General features: G+C 48.6%; 1 protein-coding gene across 1 annotated transcript; it reads left to right on the forward strand.

Moving 5' to 3' along the window:
* Nucleotides 1-3,337: 3,337 nt before the first annotated feature.
* HMGN2 (high mobility group nucleosomal binding domain 2) lies at nt 3,338-7,382 on the forward strand (the record flags this gene model as incomplete). The annotated part of the gene is made up of 6 exons (XM_080690793.1): nt 3,338-3,352; nt 4,085-4,129; nt 4,310-4,339; nt 4,657-4,707; nt 5,823-5,918; nt 6,529-7,382. The coding sequence occupies 6 exons, from the start codon at nt 3,338-3,340 to the stop codon at nt 6,562-6,564; spliced, it is 273 nt and encodes a 90-aa protein (XP_080546919.1). The 3' UTR covers nt 6,565-7,382.
* Nucleotides 7,383-26,439: the final 19,057 nt, after the last annotated feature.

A 26,439-nucleotide genomic window follows, 5' to 3' on the forward strand; every position in this document is an offset into this window, starting at 1 on the left:
GTGAGGCTGGCCACCTGCCACTTCGCCCTGCCCTCTGCCTCCAGGGCCCCGCTCCCCTTTTCTTTCTTTCTTTTTTTTTTTTTTTGGTGAAAGGCACCTCCCTCCTGGTGATGAATTATGTTCCCCTTGCTTGGCAGGGGAACCTCCAAGGCCAGGTCTGCTGGCTGTACATGCCTGTGGGCTGCCTGGGACAGTGGCCCCTGGGGAAGACTGAAGGTGACTCTCCTACAAGTACACTAAACCCAGCTCTGGTCACCAGCAGATTTGGAGAACAGGTGCCGCAACTCAGGGGCTGCCTGCCTCACGCACCTTTGCTGCCACAGCTGTGTCACTGGACTCTCTTTCCACTTGCATATCTTTCAGCACAGAACTGCTGGGAAGAGGTCTCCCCAACACCTAACCCCTTCACCATCCATCTTAGCCTTCCACCTGACTTTCACAAAGGAATTGGCTCTACCTTAGAACTGCTGGTAAATAGCTAATAGGCAGCCAGTGCTATTTGGGTAAGGAAGAAAGGGGAGGGAGACACAGAAAGAAATTTTGCCCATCTGCTGCTCCTCCCCTTGGCTCTCCACCTGGGATTTGCTATTGAATCTCATCTCTACCCCCTCCCACCATGCAGTACTGATTGCTCACTGAAAGGCTCAGCACCCCCAATGGCGCGCAGAAGCCAGGCGGGTGATTACAATCCAATTACCTATTGTCGACTCAGCCCACACAAGCTTTTCTCCTCCTCTTGCAGGGCATGGGGCCAGGCTCCACTCTCCAGCGAGACCGGCCCCCTCCTCCACTGTGGGGTAACAGACGGGCCAGTAGGCCCTGGTGGGTTTCTAATCCAACACAGGCTTTTTCCTGTAACACATCAGGACTCAGCAGAACCCCAATTTCTCCCAACTGCCTTCTCCTGCCTTTACCATCTCAAACTCACACCTACTTCCCGTCTTCAAGGCTTCTCACAGCTCTTTGACCTGGCTCCCTGAGTAAGCCCCTAGACAATTTATTCCCAGCATGGCTAAACTTGTTCCAGGCCTCTCTGCCTGTGGGGGCCAAGGCTGCCCAGCAGGAGACCAGGGCAGCGGCAAGGCTGTGTCCTTCCCCTTACCTCCCCCTGCCAGGTAGCCCTGCAGAGCTGCTGAGAGGATTAGTGCCTTTGAAGAGCTGTCTGCCTGAGCAACTCCGTGCTTCAGGTGCCCCTCAGCAGCAAGTACCAGCCAGTAATACCCACCAAATGCTGCTCTTTCGGCTTCTCATTTTACTTCTGCAGGCTGTTACCCCAGCACCTCCGAGAGAGGTGCAAACAGAGTTGAGCATACTCTTCAGACCCCCAACTTCTCTAAACTCCCTCCCCTTCTGTGCCTGGATACCTGGCACTCCTGGACACCCTTGGCCACCGTTCTTGCTCCCAGAATCAAGCATGAATGCCAGACACTGCGATTGAGAAGCCAATCGATGCACCCTTTGGCAAGGCCCCCTACACACCTGGCACTCCCCACTACCAATCCCTGGCACAGGGTTCCCAGAGAGCAGGTGCTGTACATTTTCCAGCTTTACAATGGGGCTGTTGACAGCCTTAATTAGGGAGGCATGAATTATGCGACTATAATGTAGAGCCCTACAATTAAGGCGGGAATGGGGCTGGAGGCAGCAAACGGAATGTGCCCTGTGAGCATGGCTGTTGAGTTCCGAGTTCTGTCTCTGGCTTTCCCTCATGATTGGGAGATAGTAGACGTGATTAATGGGACTGGTATCTGTCTTTGGCCTGAGATGCTGTGTTCTGGGAAAGGTACACAGGATGGAGTTAGGGGAGCTGCCCCAGGAGGCACTGTGGGGGTGGAGAAGAGAGGCAGAAGGTCCGTTGGTGCAGGAACAAGGAGCTGCCAAGTACTTGCTTTGAATTCTGTGGCGGCTGCCTTCCTTCAGATGTGATTTGTACAAACTGGCTTCAACCCTGGCCTCATGAAATCAGTATCAGTGGGACTATTTATGTACCCTCCCGCCTGTGAGCCAGATCGCCTCTTGAGGGTACCTTATCATAACTGTTCTTGTTCTCCTGGGTCTCAAATAGAATTCTTAAAATCCTCAGCTAAAAGACTCGTTTGCGAACTGCAATCGAAGAACACCTTGTTTTGCTACTGCGATTGCCTTCCCTCCCTCTGGCGCGCAGTGCTAGGTCCTGGACTCCTGGCTTTGCGCTGGGGGATACCGGAAGAGACCTTTCGCCATCGTGACACCTGTTCCTCCTCTTGTTTCCTAATCCCCAGGCGCTTTCTCCACCCTCTTCCTCGCGCAAGTGAAAGGAAGGCAGCTAGACTGTGTGGAAGGAGGGATTTCGCCAGCTGTGGCGTCTGCAGCACCCAGGCTCGGGGGCCGCGTCGGGTGTGGGCAGCTGGGCTAGGTGTATCCGAGGCGGGCAAGAGTTAGGGGGAGGGGAGTGCTCTAGGCTTCAGGAAGGCCGCACTCCATCATTCCGTGTCGGGGTCCCGAGGCCCGGCCATACGAGGGCTTAAAGGAGCCACCCGACCGACAGGCGTTGGGGGGCTTCCTTAGCATTCGGGGAGGCGGCTGAGCGACGGGTGCTGAAAGGACAGCTCCTACCTGCCCCGCAGCACCCGAAAGGCACCTCTGCGTGGAAAGTCTCCCCACCCCGCCTCGAGTGGGCCGCCTTTCAGGTGAGGCGCACGGAGGGCTTCCCCGGAGCGGCAGCCCGGAAGGATGCACGTCCGGCTGCGCCAACCGGGCCTCCTCGCGCTCTTCCCACTGGAGCCTCGGCCCGGCGCTGCAGCCCGCGCCTCCAGCGGCGCGCCGCCTCCCGCGGGGCGGCGCGGCCCGGCCTCGCGAACCCCTCTGCTGGGGCCCCGCGGGAGCAGGAAGGAGAGCGCCGAGATGCGCCTTCCGAGCGTCGCGCGGCCTGGAGAAGTGGGGAGCTCGGTTGCATAAGGTGGAAGGAACTTGGTAGTTTGCAAAAGCCAGCTCTTGGCGGGAGCGGAACCCGCGCCCGCCGCCGCGCGCCCCCCTCACTGGTGCCCGCCGCCGCGCGCCGCCCCCACCCCTCGGCGGCCGCCGTCTCGCGTGCCCTCCCCCACACCCCCTCCTCACTCCCTCCAGAGGAGGTGAGTTTAAACCCCGCCCACGTGACCCCAGCTGGGCCAATGAGCGGCGGCGGGAGGTGAAATCCGGTTCTAACCGGTCCGGGGCTCCCAGCGCTATAAAAACTTTATAAACCCCCCGGAGCCCGAGCAGTGTGAAGAAGAGGAGGCGAGGACGACCCCCGGACCGCCCGAGCCCGCGCGCCGCTGCATCCCGCGTCCAGCGCCTGCGTCCCGCCGCCGCCGCCACCATGCCCAAGAGAAAGGTACGTGGCGCGAGGGCCGCGGGCGCCGAGGCGCGGGCGCCGCCGCCCGGGCGCGGGAGTTGGCGGCGGCCCGAGCGGGCGCGGGCGCCCGGCGCGGGGCTCGAGGCGGGCGGCGCGCGGCCCCGGGCTCACCCTGCGCGGCGCGGCTGCCCGCGGGCGCCAGGGGCCATATTGGAGGAGCGGCGGCCGCGGCGGGAGGAGCCATGTTGGCGGCTGTTTATCCCGCTCCCCTCGCGCGGGTCGCGCCCGCCCGCGCCCCCTCCCCCACCGCCAGGCCCCCTCCCCGCTCCCGGCGGGCGGGCGATTCAAACCCGAAAGGGCGGGAAGGCGGCGCTCGGGGTTGGCGGGCGGGGGAACGCGCTGCCGCCAAAAAACCGCCGCCGCGAGGGGCGGGCCCGGCCTGGCTCCGCCCCGCCGCCCCCGCGCCGCCCCCGCCCCCGGCTGCGCGCGCCGCCCGCCCGCCCTCGACGGCTGCCATGGCAACGGCGCCGGCCCGCCGGGCTCCGCCTCCGGAGGGCTTGTTTGCTCCCTCTGCAGCTGTTGCTCCTGCGCGGGCTGCGGTGCCCGCCTCGCCCCGGCGCGCCGAGGCCCTTCCCGGAGCCGGGCAGACGTGCCCTGGGGCTGCAGTGTGTAGGACGCTGCCGAGCTTTTCCCTTCGGAGCCCTGCTAAATTTAGGGGAATCGCTGGGACTCGCCCCAGGGCCTACATTTCTTTATCCTTATGTTTTATAGGCCGAAGGGGATGCTAAAGGAGATAAAGCCAAGGTGAAGGACGAAGTAAGTCTTGTTTTCCTCTTTGGGGTCGTACGAAGTCTTGGACAGTCAGGACCACAGGTCTCCTTTGGCGGTGGTTAACCTTGCCGTGAATTTGCCTAAAGACACCGTCTGTGCTTCCTAGAACTTAGAGGAAATTGACACAAAACTTTTGCTTAATTTTCTTTATTTCTATTTTAATAGCCACAGAGAAGATCGGCAAGGTTGTCTGCTGTGAGTATACTTTGAATTTTTTACATTCATCCCTAAAACTACAAGCTTTGACAAATGGTACCCTTTGCATGGGGCGAGTTGTGATTTTATGGCTGGTTTTTGAAAGACCTACCTAGGGCTGTTGCACACGTAGAATTTGCCAGTTCTGATTTCTGTGACCAAAGTGAGGCATGTTGGTGTTGGATTCTAAAAGAAAGCCATCCACAGAAGCTTTAGTGGGAGAACTCATGCTGGTAGTAGTCTGGTTTGGTTGTGGCTTGTTTCCTTTGGTCCATTGTGCTAATATTCTCCTCTTCTCCTTTGCTTGCCAAAATAAGAAACCTGCTCCTCCAAAGCCAGAGCCCAAGCCTAAAAAGGCCCCTGCAAAGGTAAGTGGAAATAGAAAGGCAGTGGTGCTGCCACTGGAAGTGAGCTTTTTCACAGAAAGAGAACAGCTATTCACTACCTTAACCTAATGGTGACCTGTCAGTGGGTATAATTATTTTCATAATTTGCTTTTTCTCTGGTATGTGTAATATGGGTTTCCTAATCAAGAGTTCTGTCAATCGGGGGGGGGGGGGAAATGCTAAGTATCCCAAGTGTTCTAGCCAGGTTTTCTTTTCGAATATTTGCACTTATTTATGGATTTTTATATACGGAAGACCACAGCACATTAAAGTGAAGACTGGGTATGGTGGCTCACGCCTATGATTCCAGCTAACCGGGACCCAGAGACCAGAAGCATTATAAATTCCATTCCATACTCAACAACTTAATAAGACCCTGTCTCAAAATTTAAAAGGGGGGGCGGGAATGGAGCCAAGCATGGTGGTGAATGTCTGTAATCCCAGTTCTTGGGAGGCTGAGACAGGAGAATTGCAGGTTTGGAGCCGGCCATAGCAACTTAGACCCCATTTCCAAATAAAAAATTGAATTGGGTGTGGTGGGACACGCCTATAATTTAAGGACAGCCTCAGCAATATTTAGCAAGACTTGAGTGACCTAACAAGAGCCTGACTCAAATGCTGGAGTTGTAGTTTGTAGATATTGTATTTTATCTGGTGACTGTACAGTTTGAAATACTATTTTTTATCAAGTTTTATAAAAATGCAGAATTTTGTTTTACTTTTTTTTTAAAGCTATGTTGTTAGCACACAGAACACTTCATAATTCCTATAATTTAAGGACAGCCTCAGCAATATTTAGCAAGACTTGAGTGACCTAACAAGAGCCTGACTCAAATGCTGGAGTTGTAGTTTGTAGATAGAACACCCTTGGATTCAATCCCAGTGCCAAAAAAGAAAAGAGGGGAGCTGGAAATGTAGTTCAGTGACAGTGCTTGCCTAGCATATGTGAGACCCTGCAGGGTTCAGTTCCCAGTACAATTGAGTTCTAGTTTGGCGGGGTTGTCTTCAATAAATAGTTCTGCTTCATACAGAATTTTGAAGACTATACGCTGGTGATATGCAGTGGGGAGAAACAGTTCTGTTTTTCCCTATTTTAGAAGGGGGAGAAGGTACCCAAAGGAAAAAAGGGAAAAGCTGATGCTGGCAAGGATGGGAATAACCCCGCAGAAAACGGAGATGCCAAAACAGACCAGGTACAATTGCTCTTTTACTTTGTTATGTTGATTATTCAATCAATTACAAATCCCAAAAACTTTTGTTGCCCTTTTAATATCTACATCACGCCAAATGTTTTGTCATTTTCCTGTTAAACTTAAATACTGGGTTCTTAAAATTTGTGCTATCATGAATTATTACACTGGTGCCATACTATACCCAAAGTTTCCAAGCTAGAGCTAGGCATGGTGGCACACACTTGTAAATCCAATTCAAAGTCTGGGTGTGGAGGCTAAGAAGGATTACATGTTCGAGAACAGCCTCCGCAAGTAGTGAGGTTCTCATCAACCTAGGAAGACCTTGTTTCCAAATAAGAAATGGGCTTGGAGGTATGACTTGAAGGTTAGAACACCTCTGGGTTCACTCCCCAGTACATGTACACATACCACACACGGTTTCCTAAGAGAAACTTTAGATCTTCTTATCATACCTTCCTCCCGAATTATACAATAGACTCCAAGGTGATGATAACTTAGTAAATTTATCTAGCAAGGTATTCCCAAAAGAAGTTCAGAGTCTTGCTGTCTACTTAAAATCTGAACTTTGCATCAAATACATGTTGCTTTAACTTGTTTGTTTTTCTTTTAGGCACAGAAAGCTGAAGGTGCTGGAGATGCCAAGTGAAGTGTGTGCATTTTTGATAACTGTGTACTTCTGGTGACTGTACAGTTTGAAATACTATTTTTTATCAAGTTTTATAAAAATGCAGAATTTTGTTTTACTTTTTTTTTAAAGCTATGTTGTTAGCACACAGAACACTTCATTGTTGTTTTTGGGGAAGGAGCATATGTCACTAATACAATGTCTCCAAAGCTGGAGTACTGTGAGGGAAAACACCTTTCCCTGCTAGTTTTGAGAGATTTCCTCTTGGCTCCCAGGAGGAGGGATTCCCTGACTTTGGCACATACAGCCACCTTGGCACAAACGCCGTGTGGTGTGGGAAAACTCAAACTCATCTTTTTGTCCCCTCCCGCTCCACCATCAGCATAGACTTAACTCCCCTAAACCCAGAGACCTGTTAGTACCTGACCCCAAAATTGGTTTTACCAGTATGTCGGGCAGTCTGGACTTTGCAGTGACATCACTGAGATGGTGTCCCTCAAAAGAGCAGCAGTTCCTTTTCTAGATTGTGGATCTTGAGATTGATAATTTTACCATTTTCATTTCGTTTCCTGAAAGTCAGGGTCGGCTTGTGAAAAGTTGTTAAACAACATGCTAAATGTGAAATGTCAACCCTCACTCTAAACTTTTCCCTGTCCAGAGCATCAAATGAAGACTTCATTGGGTTTTATAGTGGCTTTCTGATTTTGGTAGTCCATCCAAGAAGGGAGTTTGAAAGTTGTTGTATACTGTTAATGATTGTCTGCCCATGTCCTGCCTGAAATACCATGATTGTTTATGAAAAGTATCTTTAATAAAGCTGGATACAGTTTGGCTTGGAATGCTTCCTCTGATCTTTTCCCACCAATGGGGAACCTAGTTTCTAAATCTCTGGACAGCTTGCGTTCTGGTATAACATAGAGGTTCCATTTATTAGAACCCCAGAGATGCTCTTTTGAGACCAGGTGGTAGGTGGACTTAGGAAGGATGACAGGAGTGACTGTTGGTGAGGCTGGGAACAGCGCAGTCTCCCATTATGTGGTATTCCCCAAAGTGTATTTTTATGTGGAAGTTTTTGGGTAGTTCTAAGGTTTGGCCTAGTGGCTCACATCCAGAAATCTACTGTCTACTTAAACCTCTGCAGTTAGCAGAAAGCTTCTGTCAGGAGATATCTTTGTGTCTGACCATGAGATAAGGCAGGTGACACTGCTCCTAAGGAGGTTTGCAAACAAAAACCGTCATGTAGGCCTTTGGAGAATCTAGTGAAGTGGCAAGAAGTTACATTAGAATAGAACTTTTAATAGGTGCTTGCAATTGGGTTTGTTTTTACAGACCACCTGGCTATACATTTGAGAATGAAGTAAATTGAAGACTGAACAGAATTGTCTTTTTGTTAAAATGGCAAAGCTACTGTTTGAGTTATTTTGTATTTTGGGGTCTGTTTTGTAGTGCCTAGGACTTGAATGTGCTAAACAAGTGCACTACCACTGAGCTATATCACCCAGTTGTTTTGTTTTGTGGTCCTGGGATTGAGCCCAGGGGATTCTACCTTTGATCTACACCCCCATTCCTATTTTGTAACACGATCTCACTATTGATGAGACTCTTACTACTTGCTGAGGCTGTCTTTGAAACTTAGGTCCTCCAGTCCCAGCCTCCAGTACTGACATTAAAAACATGTGCCACCACACCCAGCCCCTTTTATTTCATAACAAGATTTTGCTGAGTTGCTGAGGCTGGCCTCAAACCTGTAATCCTGTCTCAGCCTCCCAAGTACTGGGATTATAGACATGCATTACCATGTCTGGTTCATGCATTATCTTTTTTGTCTAGGCCTCCTAAGTGCTTGGATTATACAGGTATGTGCCACCACATGTGACACAATGTTATTTTATCTTAAGTGTACATGAATGTGTTGTGTCTCCGATTGAATCCAGGCACATACTACCTGTTGGCTACATCCCCAGTTATACCACCCCACCCCACCCCCGTACTGGGGATTTAACCTAGGTATATTCTACCTCAGCTACACCACTGGTTTTTTTTGTTTTTGTTTTTTTGTTTTGTTTTGTTTTGTTTTTTGCAGGTCGGGGTGGAACCCAGGCGCATTTGACCTCCGAGCTACACCCCCTGCCCTATCTTTTATTCTTTATTTTGAAACCGGGTATCACTGAGTTGCAGAGGGCGATCCTCCATCTCCCGAATGCTGGGATTACAAGCGTGCACCACCATGCCTGGCTCCATACTTTTTGTTTTTGAAACGGTCTCACTGAATTGCAGAAGGCCTCAGGAAATAACTGAAGTACTGGGATTACAAGCATGTACCACCATGCCTGGCTGTATGTGTGTTTATGTATGTCACTGGGGATGGAACCCAGGGGCTTTTCTATCTCCGGGCTTTTATTTTATTTGGAAACGATCTAAGTTGCTGAGAGCCTCACTATAAGTAGCTGAGGCTGGCTTCAAAACTGCATGGTCCCGTCTCTCCCTCCCCAGTACTGGAATTACAGGTGTGTGCCATCAGGCCTGGCTTTATTCCATCTTCAGATGTGTGATTCAGGTGTTAACATTCATTCTATGGATGAGTAAACAATGAAGAAAATGGTTATTTGTGTATCTAATGAGCAGCAGTCAGGATTCAGACTCCAAATTTAACTTGTCAGGTCATTCCTTAGACCTCTACTTGAGGTCCACTTAGGCTGTTTCCAGTTTCAGTATTGGTGAAATACTAGGCTATAGGTGCGTAATTCATACTTGAGTCATTTTTCCAGAACAAACCGTTACTGATATCGAGTGGTGGTGGTACAGCTAGTTAGTATTCAAGCAAAAGTTGTGGAACCTAACAAAGCCACAGGTTTTGTTGTTGCTGTTGTTTTCTTTCTTAATCAACATTTGTTCTGATTTTTTTCTTTTTTTTTTTTCTTTTTTATAACTGGAGCGTATTGAGAGTGGTGTATATTTACATTTATATTGCCCTTATATTTGTTCAGATTTAATAAGATTTGCTGGGCCCATGGACAGTGCTAGCAGTTCTGCCACATCCTATTTAGTCTTTGGGCCAAGCCTATGAAATGTTACCTCACCTCATTTTGTAGCTCAGAGCTAGATAGTGACTGGCAAAGTTGGCAGTACCTGTTTGGTTTTCATTGGCCCGCCTTCCTTTTGCCAAAAAATCAAGATGCATGCCGGGTGTGGTGGCAATGCTTGTAATCCCCATGCTTGGGAAGCTGAGACAGGAGGTTCGCGCAGGTTTGAAGCCAGCCTCAGCTACTTAGTGAGACCCTGTTTTCCAAATAAAATATAAAATAGGTCTGGGAGTATAGCCCAGAGGTAGAAAGCCTCTGGGTTCCACCCCCAGTACCACCAAAAAAAAAAAAAAAAAAATAGGACGAGGATGGTGAGTTTGAACTTTTATTTTCATTCCTGGAAAGTGCTCACTGATTTGCTGGCTTTGGACCATTAAAAAAATCAAACCAGAGCTGGGCATGGTGGTGCACGCTTGTAATCCCCACGCTTGGGAAGCTGAGACAGGAGGATCGCACAGGTTCGAAGCCAGCCTCAGCTATTTAAAGAGGCTCTCAGCAACTTAGTGAGACCTTGTTTCTAAATAAAAATATAAAATAGGTCTGGGAGTATAGCCCAGAGGTAGAAGGCCTCTGGGTTCCACCCCCAGTACCACCAAAAAAGAGAAAAGAATAAATTTAAAAAAGGGGGGCTGGGGGTGTAGTTTGGAGGTGCAGTGCCCCCTGGGTTCCATCCCCAGTACCACAAAAAATAAAAAATCAAACCAGGTGGCACACGCTTGAAATCCCAGCATTCAGGAGGCAGAGACCAGAGGATCGTGGATCATGGACAGCCTCGGCTACTTAGCAAGGCCCTTTGCAACTCACTGAGACCCTGTTTCAAAAATAAAAAAAGACAGGCATGGTAGTGCACACTTGTAATCCCAGTATTTGGGAGGCTGAGACAGGAGGATTGCACAGGTTCGAAGCCAGCCTCAGCTATTTAGTGAGGCTCTCAGCAACGTAGACCCTGTTTCCAAATAAAATATAAAATGGGTCTGAGAGTATGGCCTGGGGGTAGAAAGCCCCTGGGTTCCATCCCCATTATCACAAAAAGTAAAATTTTTAAAAGACTAAAAAATACGGTTAGGGGTGTAGCTTGGAGGTAGAATGCCTCTGGGTTCCATCCAATAGCTCAGCACTCTGTCCTGAGTTAACACCTAGGCATATTTTCAGCCAGACATGGCACTTGTAATCTCAGTACTTGGGAGACAGACCGGAGGATCACAGGTTTGCAGCAAGCCTGAGCTACTTGGGTACTCCACAACTTAGACCCTGTTTCAAAATCTAAGGGAAAAAATTGGGCTCGGGGTGTTGCTCAAAGGTAGACTGCCCTTGGGTTCAACCCCCAGTTTCACAATAAAAGAGCCTTTCTCCAAGTCCCTTCTAACCAGTCTCAGGAAGATTCAGTTACCTGCTCTAGAACATTTAGAACTTAAAAAGCCCTGAGGGAGCTGGCTGGCTGCATCACCGCCTTCTGCATGCCCAGCACCTGGCCTCCCACGTCCACTGAAACAAGGACTTAATAACTGACCAGAGGAAGGAAAACTTTCTTGTTCTGTTTTTGATTTAAGAATAATGAAGGCTGAGATAGGAGATTCGTAGATTCAAGGCCAGCTTTAGCAATTTGGACCATGTTTCAAAATAGGACCAAGGGTGTACCTCAGAGGTGGAATGGCCCTGGATTCAATCCCTAGTACCACAAAAGCAAACAATGGGAATAAAGAAATCTTTTCCAGCACAACCCTTTGCATAGAACTCTACAGTCTAAGCTGGGTGTGGTGGTGCACTCCTATAATTCCAGTACTTGGAAGGTTGAAGCAAAAGAATGGCAGGTAAGTTACCCTGTCTCAAAAAATAAAAAGGGCTGGTATATAGCTCAATGGTAGAGTGTTCCTAGGTTCAATCCCCACTACAAAAAAAAAAAAAAAATCTATATGGCCTGTCTCCCCCTAAACTAAGAGGGATTAAACTACAATCTGCTTAGACCATTCAGCTCTTAAAACTGAAATCCTCCTGTCTCAGCCTCCCAAATACTGATTACAGACATTGTACCATTATGCCCAGCTTTGATAATGTCTTTTTTTTTTAAGTTTGATTGTTTTGGTACTCAGGATTGAACCCAGGAGCAGTCTACCTACAGTCTCCCCAACTCTTACGTTTTTTGTTTGTTTGTTTGTTTGTTTGTTTGTTTTTGGTGGTACTGGGGGTGGAACCCAGAAGCTTTCTAACTCTGGGTTATACTCCCAGATCCAATTTTTTTCTTATTTTATTTTGAAACAGGGTCTCACTAAGTTGCTGAGAGTCTCATTATGTAGCTGGCTTTGAACCTGCGCGATCCTCCTGTCTCAGCCTCCCAAGCACGGGGATTACAAGCGTGCGCCACCACGCCCGGCTCTTATGTTTTATTTTGAAACAGGGTCTCACTAAATTCCTGAGGATCAGCCGAGCATGGTAGCCCACGATTGTAGTCCCAGTATTTGAGAGGCTGAGATGGGAGGATCACCGGTTCTTGGCCAGCCACAGCTACTTAGGCCCTCCGTAATTTGAGACCACCCCCTTTCAAAAAAAAAAAAAAAAAAAATAGGGCTGGGTGTAGCTGGGAGATAGAATGCCATGGGTTCAGTCCCTAGTACCTAAAAAAACTCACTGAGGGTCTCACTGAGTCGCAGAGGCTATGGTCTGTCTTCTCAGCCTCAAGTATTGGGATTACAGGTGTGTGCCCCCAAGCCCTACTTGATAAAATTTTTCCCATAGTACTAGAGATTGAACACAGAGGCATTCTACTTCCAAGTTACAATTCTAGCCCTTTTTTTAAAAAATTTTGGAAATATTTGAAAACAGCGTTTCACTAAGTTGCTGAGAGCCTCACTAAATTGTTGAGGCTAGTTTAGAACCTGTGATCCTCCTGTCCTAGTCTCCCATGTACTGGGATTACAGGTATATGCCACCTGCCTAGCTTTAATTTTATTTATTATTGTGGTAGATACTGGGGATGAAACCCTGGGGCCTTCTACCTCCATGCCACACCCTTACACCCTTAGACCTATTTTATTTTTTATTTGGAAATAGTGTCTAAGTTGTTGAGGCTAGCTAGCCTCAAACCTATGATTCTCCTGTCTCAGACTCCCAAGTACTAGGATTACAAGCATGTACCACCATACCTGATTGATAATGTCCTTTGAAGAACAAATGGTTTTGATTTTTTTTTTTTTTTTTTTTTTTGTACTGGGGATTGAACCCAGGGGCATTCAGCCTCCAAGCTATACCCCTACTTTGAGGCTGTCCTTGAACCTGTGATCCTCCTGTCCCAGCCTCCCAAGTACTAGGACTATAGGTGTGCCCCATCATGCCCAGCTAGGTTATTCTTTTTCTTTGTGTGGTACTGGATATTGAATCCAGGGACATTGTACCTCTGACCTGCACCCCTATCCTATTTTATTCCTTTTGTGTGTGTGTGTGGGGGGGGGGTTACTGGGGGTGGAACCCAGAGGCTTTCTACCTCCAGGCTATACTCCCAGACCTTTTTTTTTTTTTTTTTTTTGTAAACAGGGTCTCACTAAGTTGCTGAAAGCCTCACTAAGTAGCTGAGGCTGGCTTCGAACCTGTGCGATCCTCCTGTCTCAGCCTCCCAAGCGCGGGGTTTACAAGCGTGCGCCACCACGCCCGGCCTTATTCCTAATTTTTGAAACAGGGTCTCAATAAGTTGCAGTGGGCATCACTAAGTAACTGAGGCTGATTGTCAACCTGTGACTCAGCCTCCCAGGTACTAGGATCACAAGTGTGTGCCACCACACCCACGTTACTTGCTCCTTTACTGTCATATCTAAGAAATGATTGCCTAGTCCAAGATCATGAGGATTTACACCTATGTATTCCACTTTTTTAAAGTTTTAGCTCTTTTTTTTTTTTTTCCCTGTGGTCCTGGGGATAGAATCCAGAGGCCTTCTCCCTCCGGGCTACACCCCCAGACCTATTTTATATTTCATTTGGAAACAGGGTCTCACTAAGTTGCTGAGAACCTAAATTAGCTGAGGCTGGCTTCAAACCTGCAGAGTCCTCCTGTCTCAGCCTCCTGAGGACAGGATTACAAGCATGTGCCACCATGCCCGGCTTAGAGTTTTAGTGCTTAAATCTTGCTCTGATCCATATGGGTTTTTGTTTTTTTGTTTGTTTGTTTTTGTTTTTCAGTCCTGGGGATCAAACCAAGGGCCTTGTTCATGCTATATAAACACTCTTGCTTCTGAGCTGGACCTCAGCCTTTAAATTATTATTATCTTTTATGGTACTGGAGATTGAACCCAGAGGCATTCTACCTCCAAGATACACCCCAGCCATATATTTTTTTTATTCTTTATTTTGAGATAGGACCTCACTAAGTAACTGAGGCTTAATTTTTGTATATTGTGTGAAGTAGAAGTCCAGACCTTTACTCCTATTTAAAATTTCTAGAGCCAGGTGTGGTGGCCCACACTTGTAATCCCAGCATTTGGGAGGCTGAGACAGGATCATGGTGTGCAGACAGCATAAGCTACTTAGGCACTTTGCAACTCAGTGAGACCCTGTTTCCAAATAAAGAATAAAAAATAGGGCTGAGGATATAGCTCAGAGGTAGAATGGCCCTGATTTTCATCCCCAGTATCGCAAAAAAAAAAATTCTAGAGCCAGGCATGGTGGCACATGCTTGTAATCCCAATACTTGCGAGGCTGACAAAGGATCGCAGGTTCGTGGACACCCTCAGCTACTTAGGCTCTCCACAGCTTAGACCCTGTTTCAAACAAAGAGTAAAAGAAATAGGACTTAAGGGTGTAGCTTAGAAGTAGAATGCCCCTGGATTTCATCCCTGGTACCACAAAAATCAAACTTCTAAAACGGCGTGGTGGTACACGCTTAATCCCAGTACATGGGAGGCTGAGACCAGAGGATTGTGCAGGTTTGAAGCCAGCCTCCGCTACTTGAGGCCTTTGCAACTCGGTGAGACCCTGTTTCAAAATAAAGAATAGAAAATAGGGCTGGGGTTGTAGCTCAGAGGTAGAATGCCTCTGGGTTCCATCCCCAGTACCTCAAAATAAAAAAAATAAAATAGGGCTAAGGTGTAGCCTGGAGGTAGTTGCCTCTGGATTCAATACCCAGCACCACAAAAAAAAAAAAAAAAAGAAAAGAAAAGAAAAGAAAAAAACAGCCTAGTGGCACACACTTGTAATTTTCAGTACTTGGGAAGCTGAGAGGAGGATTGCAGGTTTGAGGTCAGCCTCGGCTACTTGGGCCCTTTTTCAAAGTAAAGAATAAAAAATAGGACTGGGGGCATAGTTCGGAGGTAAATGCCCCTTGGTTCAGTCCCCAGTATCGCAAAAATAAAAGCCTTCTAGACCTCTTTCTGTACCTCCCAGGTCCCATGACATTGTGCTTCCAATCCTTGGGCCTCCCTCCTGAGCGTCTCCTGTGATGTCATCCATTGACACATTTTCTCTCCTGCCCTCGTCTCTCTTGAGGTCATTTTTGCTGACCTCTGCAGCCTCACTCACATACCCCATTCAAAAGGACCAAACGGAACTTTCTTCCTCATCACAATCTCATCCCCCTGCTTTCCATAGGGCTGGCAAAACGGGCCAGGGTGGAGCTCAGTGGTGGGGTGTTTGCTCCCGGTGTGCAGTTCCATCTCCAGGAATTAAAATACCACCATCCTCCCCTCAAGCAAGAAACCTAGAAGTGACCCCAGACCACTCTGACCCTGCATCATGGCACATTTCCAGTAGCTGTGTAAGGCACAGTGACTTGACTAAAACTTATTTTTTTATTGATCATGAACAATTTCAAATATTTGCAAAAAAAGTGAACCCCCATGTGCCAGTCATGCAGCTCCAACAGGTTAAGCTGGGCGTGGTGGCGCACACTTGGGATCCCAGCGCTTGGGAGGCTGAGACAGAGGATCGCACGAGTTTGAAGCCAACCTCGGCTACTTAGTGAGTCTCTCAGCAACTTAGACCCTGTTTCCAAATAAAAGTATGAAAAAGAGGCCAGGCGTGGTGGCGCATGCTTGTTATCCCTGCCCTTGGGAGGCTGAGACAGGAGGATCACACAGGTTTTAATGCCTCAGCTACTGAGTGAGGCTCTCAGCAACTTAGTGAGACCCTGTTTCAAAATAAAGAATAAAAAATAGGACTGGGCATGTAGTTTGAAGGTAGAATCCCCCTGGGATCCATCCCCAGTACCACAATAAATAAATAAATAAATAAAGTAAATAACAGGATTAGGGTAACAGAGGTAGAATGTCCCTAGGTTCCATTCTCAGTATCTCTATTTTCCATCCTCAGTCTCCCCTCCCTCCATCCCCCTCTCCCTCCCTCCCTCCCTCTCTCACTCTCTCTCTTGAATTGGAAGTATGAATATAGCTTATGATGTATTTTATCTTAAATGCTTTAAGTCCTGTGTACCCAAGAGGATGAGAAATAATGACTAGAGCAGAGCCCAGGGTATTCTAGGACTTATTTTGGTTTAGCAATACTTCACTAAAAGAAGCAAGCTTTTTGTTTTATTTTTTCCTAGAAAGAGCTGCTCCAGGTTTGGAGGAAGCAGTGCATAAGCTAGGTCTTGACCATATCATTCTAGATAGCATGGAAGCTATCCTGTGCGACCTCGAGTGTATCAGGGATGCAGGAGCCACTGGAGGAGCCCCCGACTGGACAAAACAAAGAGTTTGTGCGTCAGTAAGTTTAGTCATTGCAGTCAGTCACTGAGACACATACAGTATGTTCACTTTTTTCTTATTTTTGGCAGGCTAGGAATCAAATCCAAGTACCTTGCACATGCTAGGTAAGCACTTCACCATGAAGTATGTTTAATTTAGTGATTGTAGCATTAAAAGTATTAAAAATCAATTTACAAGCTGGGCGTGGTGGCGCACGCTCGTAATCTCCGTGCTTGGGAGGCTGAGACAGGAGGATCGCACGGGCTCGAAGCCAGCCTCAGCTACTTAGTGAGGCTCTCAGCAACTTAGACCCTGTTTCCAAATAAAATAGAAAATATGTCTGGGAGTATAGCCCAGAGGTAGAAAGCCTCTGGGTTCCACCCCCAGTACAAAAAGAAAAAAAAAATCAATTTACTAGCCACCTTTGGAGTGTGCCAGTAAACCATCTCATTTAGAAAACTGGCAAAAAAGAGATTTATAAAAGACATTTATACTTTTTCCAATATGGCTTGTAACTCTGGGTAACCAAGAAACAGATGACTGAGTTTCTTTTTCTTTGGTACTATGGACTAAACCCAGGGGCATTCAGTATCTGAGCTACACCCCAACCTTATTTTATTTTAATGCTGCTGGGGATTGAATCCAGGGGCATTCTACCTCCAAGCTACACCCATCTCAGCCTCTCAAATGCTGGGATTACAAGCATGTACCACCATGCCCGGCTAGTCTTTTATTTTTTGAAACAGGGTCTCACTTGAGTTGTGAAGGCCTTTCTAAGTAGCTGAGGCTGTCTACGAACTGTGATCCTCTGATCACCACCTCCCAAATGCTGGGATTACAAGCATGTGCCACTATGCCCGGCCCCTATTTTTATTTATTTTTTTTTTTTTTGGTGGTACTGGGGTTCCCGGAAGCCCTTCTACCTTCGGGCTACACTTCCAGACCTATTTTTACATTTTTTTATTTGGAAACAGGGTCTCCTAAGCCAGCGCGCGCGGCTGGCTTCGAACCTGCACGATCCTCCTGTCTCTGCCTCCCAAGCGCGGGGATTACAAGCGTGCGCCACCACGCCCGGCTTTTATTTTTTATTTTGAAACAGGTTCTCACTAGGTTGATGAGTCTCATACTTGCTGAGGCTGTCCTTGAACCTGCTATCCTCCTGTCTTAGCCTCCCAAGTACTTGGATTACAGTCATGAGCCATCACGTCTAGCTTTCTAATTCGAAAAAAAAAAAAAAAAAAAAAATTTTTTTGCCTGTTTTTTTTTCTTTCAGAACTAGGGATGGAACCCAAGGGCATTCTACCTTCGAGCTATACCCCCAGCCCTATTTTTTTCATTCTTTATTTGGAAACAGGGTCTCACTGAGTTGCAAAGGTCCTTACTAAGTAGCTGAGGCTGTCTGTGGACCTCAATCCTCCTGTCTCAGCCTCCCAAATGCTGGGATACAAGCGTGTACCACCACACCCAGCTTTATTTATTGTTTTCTTCTTACTTATTTTTGTGGTACTGGGGATTGAACCCAGGGGAATTCTACCTCCAAGTTATATCCCCAACATGATTTTATTTATTTATTTATTTATTTATTTATTTATTTATTTATTTATTTTGTGGTCCTGGGGGTGGAACCCAGGGATATTCTACCTCTGAGTGACACCCTCATCCCTGTTTTTTATTCTTTATTTTATTTCATTTACTTATTTTATTTATTTATTTATTTGGTGGTCCGAGGGATGGAAGTCAGGGGCCTTCTACCTCTGGGCTACACTCCCAGACATTTTATATTTTATTTGGAAACAGGGTCTCACTAAGTTACTGAGAGCCTCACTAAATAGCAGAGGCTGGCTTCAAACCTGTGCAATCCTCCTGTCTCAGCCTCCCAATAAAGCATGTGCCACCATGGCTATTTATTCTTTTTTTTTTTTTTTTTTTTTTTTTGCGGATCTGTGGATGGACAACCTCCGAGCCATACCCCCTGCCCTATTTTTTATTCTTTATTTTGAAACAGGGTCTCACTAAGTTGCAGAGAGCCTCAATAAGTATCTGAGGCTAGCTGTGAGCCTGTGGTCTCCCTCCTGTCTCAGCCTCCCAAGTACCAGGATTACAAGGGTGTACCACCATGCGCAGTTCATACCTGATTAATATTTTTTTACACTGGGGGTGAAACCCAGGGCCTTCTACCTCCGGGCTACACCCCCCCCACACCTATTATATATATATATATATATATATATATATATTTATTTTTTTTTTATTTTTATTTTTGGTGGTACTGGGGTTCCTGGAAGCCCTTCTACCTCCGGGCTACGCTCCCAGACCTATTTTATATTTTTGAGACAGGGTCTCTTACGCCAGCGCGGCTGGCTTCGAACCTGCGCGATCCTCCTGTCTCCGCCTCCCATATTTTATATTTTATTTGGAAACAAAGTCTCACTAAGTTGAGGCCCTCACTAAGCTGCTGAACCTGTGGTTCTCCTGTCTCCACCTCCCAAGCACTGAGATTACAAGCGTGTACCGCCATTTCCAGAAAATTGTTTTTTTCTTTTTTGGTGGTACTGGGGTTCCTGGAAGCCCTTCTACCTCCAGGCTACACTCACACACACACACACACACACACACACACACACACACACACACATTTTTTTTTTGGTGGTACGGTGGTACTGGGGGTGGAACCCAGAGGCTTTCTACCTCCGGGCTATACTCCCAGACCTTTTTTATATTTTATTTGGAAACAGGGTTCTCACTAAGTTGCTGAAAGCCTCACTAAGTTGCTGAGGCTGGCTTCGAACCTGCACGATCCTCCTGTCTCAGCCTCCCAAGCGCGGGGATTACAAGCGTGCGCCACGCCCAGCTGACCTATTTTATATTTTTGAAACAGGGTCTCTTGTGCCAGCGCGGCTGGCTTCGAACCTGCTGATCCTCCTGTTTCCGCCTCCCAAGTGCGGGGATTACAAGCATGTGGCACCACGCCCGGCTAAAAACTGGGTCTTTATTTTGAAACAGGGTTTCACTGAGTTTCAGAGGGCCTCACTAAGTAGTTGAGGCTGTCTGCTAACCACGATCCTCCTGCCTCAGCCTCCCAAATGCTGGGATTACAAGCGTGTGCCATGTTGCTGGCTCTATAAATTCTATTTATTTTATTTATTTATTTATTTATTGCGGGTCTGGGATGGAACCCAGGGGCATTTGACCTCCAAGCTACAGCCCCTGCCCTATTTTTTTATTCTTTATTTTAAAACAGGGTCTCACTGAGTTGCGGAGGGCCTCACTAAGTAGCTGAGGCTGTCCGCGAACTGTGATCCTCAGGCCTCAGCCTCCTGAATGCTGGGATTACAAGCGTGCGCAACCACGCCCAACTATAAATTCTATTTAGCAAGAGGCTTTTTTTTTTTTTTTTGGTGGTACAAGGGCATTCTACTTCCTAGCTACTCCCTCAACCTTCCCTTATTTTTATTTGGAAATAGGATCTCACTAGCCAGGGATGGTGGCTCATGGCTGTAATCCCAGTATTTAAGAAGCTGAGACAAGATGATCAGGGTTTGTGGCCAGTCTCAGCTACTAAGTGAGGTTCTCAACTTAATGAGACCCTGTTCTAAAGTAAAGAATAATAAATAAGGCTGGGGCTGTAGCTTGGAGGTAAAATGCCTCTGGGTTCAATCCCCATTACAGAACGAAAGAAAGAAAGAAAGAAAAGAAAGAAAAGAAAAGGAAAGAAAGAAAGAGAAAGAGAGAGAAAGAAATAGGATCTCACTAAGTTACTGAGAGCCACATTAAGTTGCTCAGGCTGGTCTGAAACCTGCAATCCTTATGTCTCAGGCTCCCAAGTACTAAAATTACAAGTGTGCACCACCATGCCTGGCTTCCACAGCCCCTTTTATGTTTTATTTTGAAACAGAGTCTTGCTAGGTTTCTCAGGGTCTCATGCTGAGGCTGTTCTCAAACCTGTGATCCTCCTGTCTCAGCCTCTCAAGTACTGGGATGACAGCTGTGCATCACTATGCCTGTCAAGAGGCATAAAGATACAAATCTGGGGTGAGCATAACGGCATATGCTTGCAATCCCAGCATTGGGAGGCTGACATAGGAGAATCGCAGGTCTGTGGCCAGCCTCAGCTACTTAGGCCCTGTTTAAAAATAAAGACTACCCTGCCGGGCATGGTGGTACACACTTGTAATCCCAGCATTCAGGAGGCTGAGACATGAGGATCATGGTTCACGGACAGCCTCAGCTACTTAGTGAGGCCCTTTGCAATTCTGTGAGACCCTGTTTCAAAATAAAGAATAAAAAATAGGCTGGAGGTGTATCTCAGAGGTAGAATGCCCCTGGGTTCTAAACCCAGTACCACAATAAACAAACAAACAAACAAACAAACAGAGCTAGGGGTTTAGCTCAGAGGTAGAATGTCCCTGGATTCAATCCCTAGTATTGCAAAAAAAAAAAAAAAAAGATACAAATCTGGGTTTTTTCAAGTCTGAGTTGTCCTGCCTGTAGTTATTCTTTTCTTAGCCCCATATATATTTCCTTGTGGTTTTCACAGTCTGTAATTACTGATCTGCTTAATGGTTTAGGTAAGAATGGGAGTTCTGGGGAACCGGGCATGGTGGCGCACGCTTGTAATCCCAGCATGTGGGAGGCTGAGACAGGAGGATCGCGGTTCGCAGACAGCTTCAGCTACTTAGTGAGGTTCTCAGCAACTCAGTGAGACCCTGTTTCAGAATAAAGAATAAAAAATAGGGTTGGAGGTGTAGCTTGGAGATAGAATGCCCCCAGGTTTCATCCCCAGTACCGCAAAAAATAAATAAATACATAAATAAATAAATAAAAATAAAGTGAAAAAAGGAGCTTTGGGGGGAAAAGAAAAAAATATCCTCAACAATAAAATTAAACAGGAAGAAAAAAGAATGAAGCTCTGAAAACTGCCTGATTGAACATACAGATAAAATTTCACTCCCTCCAGAGCCTCACAAACACTACAATACAGAGGTTTTGTTTAAGGCATAAACCCACTAAGATGTAGACAGGAGATGGTAATACAGCCTTTGGGCTCTGGAAAACAGACGGTTGATTAGTGACTGCATACAAACCAAGAGAACTGTCCCCTAAACTGGGAGAAGAATCAACACCATCTGGATTAGAGACTCCCAAAAAAGCTCAGGACACGCTGGGCGTGGTGGCGCATGCTTGTAATCCTAGCATTTGGGAGGCTGAGACGGGAGGATCACAGTTCATGGACAGCATCAGCTACTTAGTGAGGACCTTTGCAACTCAGTGAGACTCTTGTTTCAAAATAAAGAATAAAAAGCCGGGCGTGGTGGCGCACACTTGTAATCCCAGTGCTTGGGAGGCTGAGACAGGAGGATCACACAGGTTCAAAGCCAGCCTCAGCTACTTAGTGAGACCCTGTTTTCAAATAAAGTATAAAATAGGTCTGGGAGTATAGCCCAGAGGTAGAAAAGCCCCTGGGTTCCACCCCCACCCAGTACCACCAATTAAAAAAAAAAAGAATAAAAGTAGGGCAGGGGATGTAACTTGGAGATTGAAAGTCCCCAGACCTGTAAAAAAAAAAAAAAAAAAAAAAAAAAGAGTACAACAGACCAGAGGGTTCCAAGAAAAGTCTTGAAGGTGAAAGGATAGAATATGGGATGCTTAGTCACAGCGTAGTGCCTCCCAGGCTCCCTTTCAAGGAAGGGCTTGCTGCCCAGCTGCAGGGAGTTTGGACAGAGGCAGAGCTCCAGCTGTCAGCTCCTGCGGGCTTGGCCTCAGATACAAAGAGCTGCCTTGTCCAAAGCCACATCCCTTCTCCAAGAGCCGGCATCTAGTGGTCCAGCCAGGTGGAAAGGCCTGGCTGTCTCAGCTGGGCTGGGGAGGGAGCTCGAGGGCTGTGGGCAAGCCCTCCCTCAGAGGCTGGCAGAAGCCGCCACAGGCACCGTGCTCCCCCACCCCACTGTTTTCTTTCACAGGTGTTGATCCTTAATAAACATCTTCGCTTCCAGACAAATCAACCTGAGACACCTGCTTTGCCTGAAGAGATGTAGGCAACCGGTAGAGAGCAGAATCCATAAAAACTAGGCAAGTGACAAAGGATGACAGCTCTGAACTTCAAAGGACAGAAACTTCTGCAGGAAAGGCAAAGTAATCAGGGCTGCCAGATACTAATGTAAATGGCAAATACTCATCTCACCAAAATTACTGTGGCAGTGTGGGGCGTAGAGTGGTGTGTGTGTGTGAGTGTGCGTGTTAGATGGGGAAAGAGATTTTCTATAGCAGAAAATTAAGGAATTGAAATATCGAGAAGTGGCAAAACAGGTACATTTATTTAGAGATATGGAGACAAATGTAAGATACAGTCATGCCGGGTGTGGTGGCAAACACTTGTAATCCCGGCATTTAGGAGGCTAAAACAGGAGGATTGCATTTTGCAGACAGCCTCAGCTATTTAGTGAGGCCCTTTGCAACTCAGTGAGACCCTGTTTCAAAATAAATAATGAAAAATAGGGCTGGGGGTATAGCTTGGAGGTACAATGCCTCTGGGTTCCAGTCCCAGTACCCGCCCCCCACACACACACACAAAGGCCAGGCCTGGTTGCACATGGTTGTAATCCCAGCATTTGGGAGGCTGAAACAGGAGGATCGCGGTTTGCAACAGCCTCAGCTATTTGGTGAGGTCCTTTGCAAGGCAGTGAGACCCTGTTTCAAAATAATAAGCCACGCGTGGTGGCGCACACTTGTAATCCCTGCTATTGGGAGGCTGAGACAGGAGGATCGTGCAGGTTCGAAGCCAGCCTCTGCTGGCTTAAGAGACCCCCTGTTTCCAAATAAAATATATAAAATACAAAATAGAGCCGGCCGTGGTGGCGCAAGCTTGTAATCCCCACGCTTGGGAGGCTGAGACAGGAGGATCGCGCAGGTTTGAAGCCAGCCTCAGCTACTTAGTGAGGCTCTTAGCAACTTAGTGAGACCCTGTTTCCAAATACAATATAAAATGGGTCTGGGAGTATAGCCCGGAAGTAGAAAGCCTCTGGGTTCCACCCCCAGTACCACAAAAATAAATAAAAATTAAAAAAAAATACAAAATAGATCTGGGAGTGTGGCCCGGAGGTAGAAGGCTCCTGGGTTCCATCCCCAGTACCACCAAAAAAAAAAAAAAAAAAGGATAAAAAATAGGGCTGGGGGTGCAGCTCGGAGATAAAATGCCCCTGGGTTCCATCCCCAGTAACCACGAAAGAAAGAAGAGAAAGGAAGGAAGGAAGGAGAAAAAAGGTCTAATTTGTGGAGGGCCTAAGTAGCTGAGGCTGGGCATGAACCTGCGATCCTCCTGTCTCAGCCTACCAAGTACTGGGATCACAAGCGTGCACTACCACGCCCAGGGAACCCCCAGCCCTTTTTAAAATGTATTATTATTGTTGTGGTACTGGAGATGGAACCCAGGGTTATTCTACCTCCGAGCCATACCCCTGGTCCTATTTATTCTTTTTATTTTTTGAAACAAGGTTTCCCTGAATTGTGATGGGTCTAAGTAGCTGAAGCTGTTGGTAAATCCCGATCCTCCGGTCTCAGCCTCCTGAATCCTGGGATTACAGGCGTTCGCCGCCACGCCCAGTTCTTTTATTTTGAAGCAGGGTCTCAGGGAGTTGCAAAGTGCCTAAGTAATGGAGGCTGTCCACGAACCGCGATCCACTTGAATGCTAGGATTATAAGCATGCGCCACCATTCCCGGCTCCTTTTTTTTTTTTTTTTTTTTTTTTTGGTGGTACTGGGGTTCCTGGAAGCCCTTCTACCTCCGGGCTACACTCCCAGACCTATTTTTGCATTTTTATTTGGAAACAGGGTCTCCTAAGCCAGCGCGCGGGGCTAGCTTCGAACCTGCGCGATCCTCCTGTCTCTGCCTCCCAAGCGCGGGGATTATAAGCGTGCGCCACCACGCCCGGCTCCTTTTTGTTTTTGAAAGAGGTCTCACTAGGTTGCTGAGAGTCTTGCTGCTATGTTTCTGAAGCTGTCCATGAACCTTCGATTCTAGTCTCAGCTCCCCAAGTATTAATAGCACGCCTGACCCAGCCCATTTATTTATTTATTTATTTTATTATTATTTTTTTTTTTTTTTGCGGGTCTGGGGATGGAACCCAGGGGCATTTGACCTCCGTCAGCCCATTTATTAACGACAAATGTTGCCCTTATTTTCTCGAATATGAGAAATCTTTCTATACTTGTTTTTAAATTATCTTCGCATGCCTCCTTCACACAACATTGCCTTGCACACAGGAGGTGTTTAGGAAAAGCTCGTTGGTTTTTGGTGGCCTTGCTGCTTTTGTGGATACCCCACCAGTACAGGGTTTTTAAAGGGGACGATGAAAACGGATGCTGTGTGTCCACATCCTGGTCCTGAGCTAGATTCTCGGCGGCCAGAAAAGGCAGTGCCTGCTCAGGCGTCGCCATGGCAACCTCCACCCCATCCCTGGGACCTTCTTTGGCCGAGGGCGGGGCCTCGAGCGACCCCACAGAGGCCCCAGGCATCCAGCTCCCTGAGGTCTCCGGGCGCCAAGCGTGCGCCTCCCTCTCTGGCCACGCGGTGGCGGCGCAGCGCCGGGCTCCGCAGCCCACCTTGGAGGCGCCGGGGAGGTAAAGCCGAAGGCTGGGCGTCGGCGTGGGCGTCTCCAAGGCCCACCGCGGGCCTCCCCGAGGTCTGGATCCCGACCTGACTCGCCCTCTACCCACCACCGCCTCTCCTGGGGCCACGCGCCCAGCAGGCGCCGGCCTCCCCCAACCCGGGCCGGCCCTGCTGACTCCCGCCGCCAGGCCCGCATCGCGGGGAAACGCGGATGGAGAGGTTTCGGGCCTTGCGGCCCTCTCCCCATCCTCCTGGGCCCGCACGACTTCGAGGAAGGGCAGAAGCCTCGGTTCCCAGCCTCGTTCTCGAGCTTCCGCGGACGATGCCACCCCATGTCAGGACCCACGCGCGCCCGCCCTGGGGTCGCCCGTCCGCCCCGAAAGGAGCGGGGCGCGCGCGCACACGTGCTGGGGCGGGGCCCCGGAGGAGGCCGGGCGGCGGGGCGGGGCCTCGGGCGGGGCGGGGCCTCGGGCGGGGCGGGGCCTCGGGCGGGGCGGGGCCTCGGGCGGGGCGGGGCCTCGGGCGGGGCGGGGCCTCGGGCGGGGCGGGGCCTCGGGCGGGGCGGGGCCTCGGGCGGGGCGGGGCCTCGGGCGGGGCGGGGCCTCGGGCGGGGCGGGGCCTCGGGCGGGGCGGGGCCTCGGGCGGGGCGGGGCCTCGGGCGGGGCGGGGCCTCGGGCGGGGCGGGGCCTCGGGCGGGGCGGGGCCTCGGGCGGGGCGGGGCCGGCGGCTCTGGCTCCCGCAGGTCTGGAACGCGAGCGCGCGGCGTGTCGGGAGCCGGAACTGGGCTGCGGACCGGAGGGGCTGCGGACATGTGCGCTGGTTTGGGTGGTCCGGCCCCGACGCTGAGCCCGAGTTTAAGGCCCAAATGCAAGATGGTCCCAAGAGGGGCGGGAAGAAGGCAGGAACCCCACCCGCTTTCCGGGCTGGGTTTTTGGGATTAGCCAGGAAATCCTGGGTCTCAATCTGGGGACTAGGTCAAGGGCCATTGTTTTTATAGAGACAGACTGATAGGAGTCCCCAGCGCCGCCCTCCCCTACATCCCAGAAATTGCCCAGGTTTGTCCCCCAAGTGTTTGGGGACATGGTGGCTCTCTTCCTCCACTCACTACAGTGTGGGGCCCACTCTGACCCAGCAGAGCCCATCCTTCATCTTCAGTTTCAACAAAATTGGGTGTTGGAGGGAAGCCTCTGGAGCCACAAGCCTCGTCTAGAAACATCTCCAGGCCTTGTCTTCCCCCTGCTCTCTCCATGGCTCCAGCAAACCTCCTAATGGGGCAACAGAAAGTGGCTCTTTTCTCTTGTAAAAGAGGGGGCAGGTTGCCCAGCAAGGTGGAGAGGTTAGCCTTAGAATTTGTGAATCTCCAATCTCCTGTTTCAGCCTGGGATTATAGGCCTGAGCTGCCAGTTTGACTTTCTTTTGTGGTACTAGAAGTTGAGCCCAAGGGTGTTCTACCACAGTGCTACCTGCCAGCCCTCTTTTACTGTTTTTTTTTTGTTTGTTTGTTTTTCAGTACTGGGAAATAGAATCCAGGGACATTCTACCT

This window comes from Muscardinus avellanarius (genome assembly GCF_963383645.1).
Source record: "Muscardinus avellanarius genome assembly, chromosome: 3".
Classification (NCBI taxonomy): Eukaryota; Metazoa; Chordata; class Mammalia; order Rodentia; family Gliridae; genus Muscardinus; species Muscardinus avellanarius.